The sequence below is a fragment of the Magnolia sinica genome, chromosome 9 (assembly GCF_029962835.1).
Source record: "Magnolia sinica isolate HGM2019 chromosome 9, MsV1, whole genome shotgun sequence".
Lineage (NCBI taxonomy): Eukaryota > Viridiplantae > Streptophyta > Magnoliopsida > Magnoliales > Magnoliaceae > Magnolia > Magnolia sinica.
In genome coordinates, this window is record NC_080581.1 from 10,410,701 (window position 1) to 10,414,198 (window position 3,498).

Consider the following 3,498-nt stretch of genomic DNA (forward strand, 5'->3'; position numbering starts at 1 on the left):
ATTTTCACTCCCTTCTCCTTTCCTCCTTTTTCTTCGGGCATCTAATTCTTTGGCAGATCCTTCATACCCTTCTCTGCAGCTCCCCTCCACTCCTCCTTTGTACTTTCCTCTCTCTCTCTCTCTCTCTGGCCCTGCTGATGCATTTTTTTTTCTTTGAGCAATACCCATTTCATATGAATTGCAGTTTCTCCATCTTTTGTTTTCATGACCATCTCTTGAGACTACACTAATAAATGACCCACATTCCATGCTTTTGAACAAAAACCTTTCCATCTAGTTTTAAGTCTCTCTCTCTCTCTCTCTCTCTCTCTCTCTCTCTTTCTGATGCACATTTCATGTTTTTGAGCAATACCCATTTCATATAAATAAATGCCTCACATTCCATGCTTATGAACAAAACCTATTTCAAATCAAGACCTCTCTTTCCTCATAGTTGTGGGGCTCTCTCTCAAGATCATACTAGAAAGAATCATACATACCCATTTCATATCAAAAGCTTCCGTCCCCTCTCCATTTCTTTTGGGCACCCTCTTTATATTAGGCTACTAAATATTACACATTCCATGCTTTCGAACAATACCCATTTCAAATCAAAAGCTTCCACCCTCTCTCTCCTTTGTTTTTGGTACACTCTTTAGGTCAGACTACTAAATGTTACACATCCCATGCTTTTGATCAAAACCCATAATCAAAAGATTTTCTTTTTTCCCTTCAAGGCATTTCGTTTCTCTTCCTTTTCTCATCCACACAACCATGCAAGCTTCAAATTCATTCAAGAGTCTTTTCCTCAAGAAATTTCTATTGGGTCTCCAACAAGGTGATCTTTCATCCAAGAACATGAGCTTTCTAGAGAGGAAAAATGCTATCAAGCTATCATCAGACATTGCGCTGGCGTCTGCGCGTGACGGAGTGAAATGGAGCCGTGCACTCATCGCAAATATCTCCAAACATGAAAAGAACAAGATCCTTGTGCAAAAAATCTTGGGTGTCGAGTTCGACTGCGTAACAAAGCCGTACTACGGGTCTCCTATGTGCAAAAGGGTGAAGAGCAAGATGATCTTAAGGAAAAGCTGTGCGACATGCAGGATAAGGAAGCGTGCACCACGCCGAATTCTAGCAAGTGCCCTTGCTAAGAGAATGGTGAGCAAGAGGACCCAAATGCTGAAAAGTCTCATACCGGGTGGAGAGTTCATGGATGAGTTCTCGTTGTTGGTCGAAGGCATCGACTATATTCACTCACTACGGGCTCAAGTTGAAGTAATGCAGCGGCTTGCAAACACCTTTGAGCTGTTGAATCGCAAGTAAGGTTATATAGCACTAATCTACATTGCCATTTTTAGCTATGTGAAGGAGAGACAGAAAAATGGAAAAGAAGAAGAAGAAGAAGAAGAAGCGTCATAGGAACAAATCCTACTATGAGATGGTATCTTTCAAGCATGTACAAATGAAATGAAACATATTGAAGCTTAGCTTTTATTTCCTACTCTTTTTATCTTCCATGGTGACTCATTCAACTTCTAAAGTTTTCAAATGTTTATGCTTTTGGGCTTAAATTCTCCGCATTTTGCTCTCTCTCTCTCTCTCTCTCTCTCTCTCTCTCTCTCTCTCTCTCTCTCTCTCTCTCGGTTTACTATGTACAGCAATGAGAGAATATGAGAAAGAAAGGTAGTTTAACCCTAACATCTCCTAGCAATGAAATAAAGGCATTGAATGGGCCACACTGTGGAGGCATTCTAGACTTGAATTTTATTTTATTTTTTTCAATTGGGTGAGAGCATATGGTTTATAAGGAATAAAGGTGGATGGGAGGAAATGGGGAAAGCACACTACAAATACAAGGCCACAATCACGCCAAGATATAAAACATGAACACTACATTGAAAGCAATTCATTGTCTGCCTTTTGAAGCACCATCAGATGTATATGAGCTGTTGTCTTTTCTTAATTTGGTGAAGAAATGAGAGATGACTTTGGACTACATGTTATGGAATGGCCCTAACTGCATCCCACTCGCACATTTGAATATTTTGTAGAAGATAGAGACAACAACATGTTGTTTGATGATTTCTAATGTCATGAAAGGAATTTCCATACTCAAAAGATGAGGGTATATGATCACAAAATAGGTATACTACATACAAGGCAAGAAGGGAAAAAAAAGAAGAAGAAGAAAAAAGATGGGTGAGGAATGCCTTTACAAGATTTACTGTAGTAATAATAATAATAATAATAATAATAAATAATAAATAAATAAATAAATAAACAAATAAATCTAAGCCTTCTTGCCTTCCAAAACTTTTTCTTGCCTTCTAAAAGAATTTCATTGATCTAGATCACGACTTGATGAGATCTATGCAATGAAATTGTCTGTGATTAATAGTTCGAATCTCCTTCAATAATGATATATATATATATATATATATATATATATATATATATATATATATATATATTCGAAATATCAAATGGATTTTGGTATATATGATAATATTCTACTGATATTAGTGGGCCTCACATTTTTTCAAGATGCCTAAAATTTTGACCTGTCTTATTCTAATCAGTATTGCATATATGTGTGCAATATCTTTACATGTGTGTGTGCAGCTTGTTTGTACATATGCGTGCATTTTCATAATTAATCCATTAATCACATTGATCATGGATTCACTATAATGATTGGATCCATCATCAATGTTGATGATCAACAATGATGGTAAACGTTGATGATAAGAGCCATCAACAACATGTGATGGTAAATGTTGATGATCAGAGCCATCAACAACGGGTGATGGTCAACGCTGATGATCGGATCGACATCAATGGTGATGATCGGTCTTATTAGTAAGATTTCCATTAGGTTTTCATGAATTCTTATGTAGAAAATTAAAGCGATAGAAATGCTTGATGTATTTATGATCACTATCATTTTATCATTAAAATTGTAAAAATCTAATGTTATGAGTATTCCCTTTTAATTGAGAATGCGCATAACCTTTTTTTTAAAAAAAATTGGTTACAAGTTAGTACACACAACCTACTCAGGTTGTGCATTACCTGAGTAAAAGCTCATCTTAACTCTTTTTATAGATGTACCCATGATGGAGGTTGGCATATGTTACATAAATAAACGTTGTAAAAGTAGTTCGTTCATCTTATTTTTGAGAACTTGATGATTCTGCGTTGTTCACTTCAGGTATGGGGATTTTTAGGTCCCATTTAGGATGTATTATTATTTCTGTGGCAAGAAGATTTGCATAACATGTAAAAATGCTAATGAACAGTGGCAATACATTATGATCGTAGCTATATAGTGATCCTTTTACAATGTAACACCCTGATCCATAGCTCAATGGTAGATTGAGTGAAAGATGCCCTGTTTCAACACTTAGGTCTTGGTATCAATTTCCTAGTGAGGATGGCTAATGGTGAAGTGTGAACTGACAATGGGTGTACTAATCAAAAAAAAAAAAAATTAATTAAAAAATTAAAAAAATTAAA

General features: G+C 35.9%; 1 protein-coding gene across 1 annotated transcript; it reads left to right on the forward strand.

Annotated features, from left to right (window-relative positions):
• The first annotated feature begins 365 nt into the window (after positions 1-365).
• Positions 366-1,553, forward strand: LOC131256871 (transcription factor IBH1-like). The gene has a single exon (XM_058257935.1). The coding sequence runs from the start codon at positions 754-756 to the stop codon at positions 1,303-1,305; it is 552 nt and encodes a 183-aa protein (XP_058113918.1). The 5' UTR covers positions 366-753; the 3' UTR covers positions 1,306-1,553.
• Positions 1,554-3,498: the final 1,945 nt, after the last annotated feature.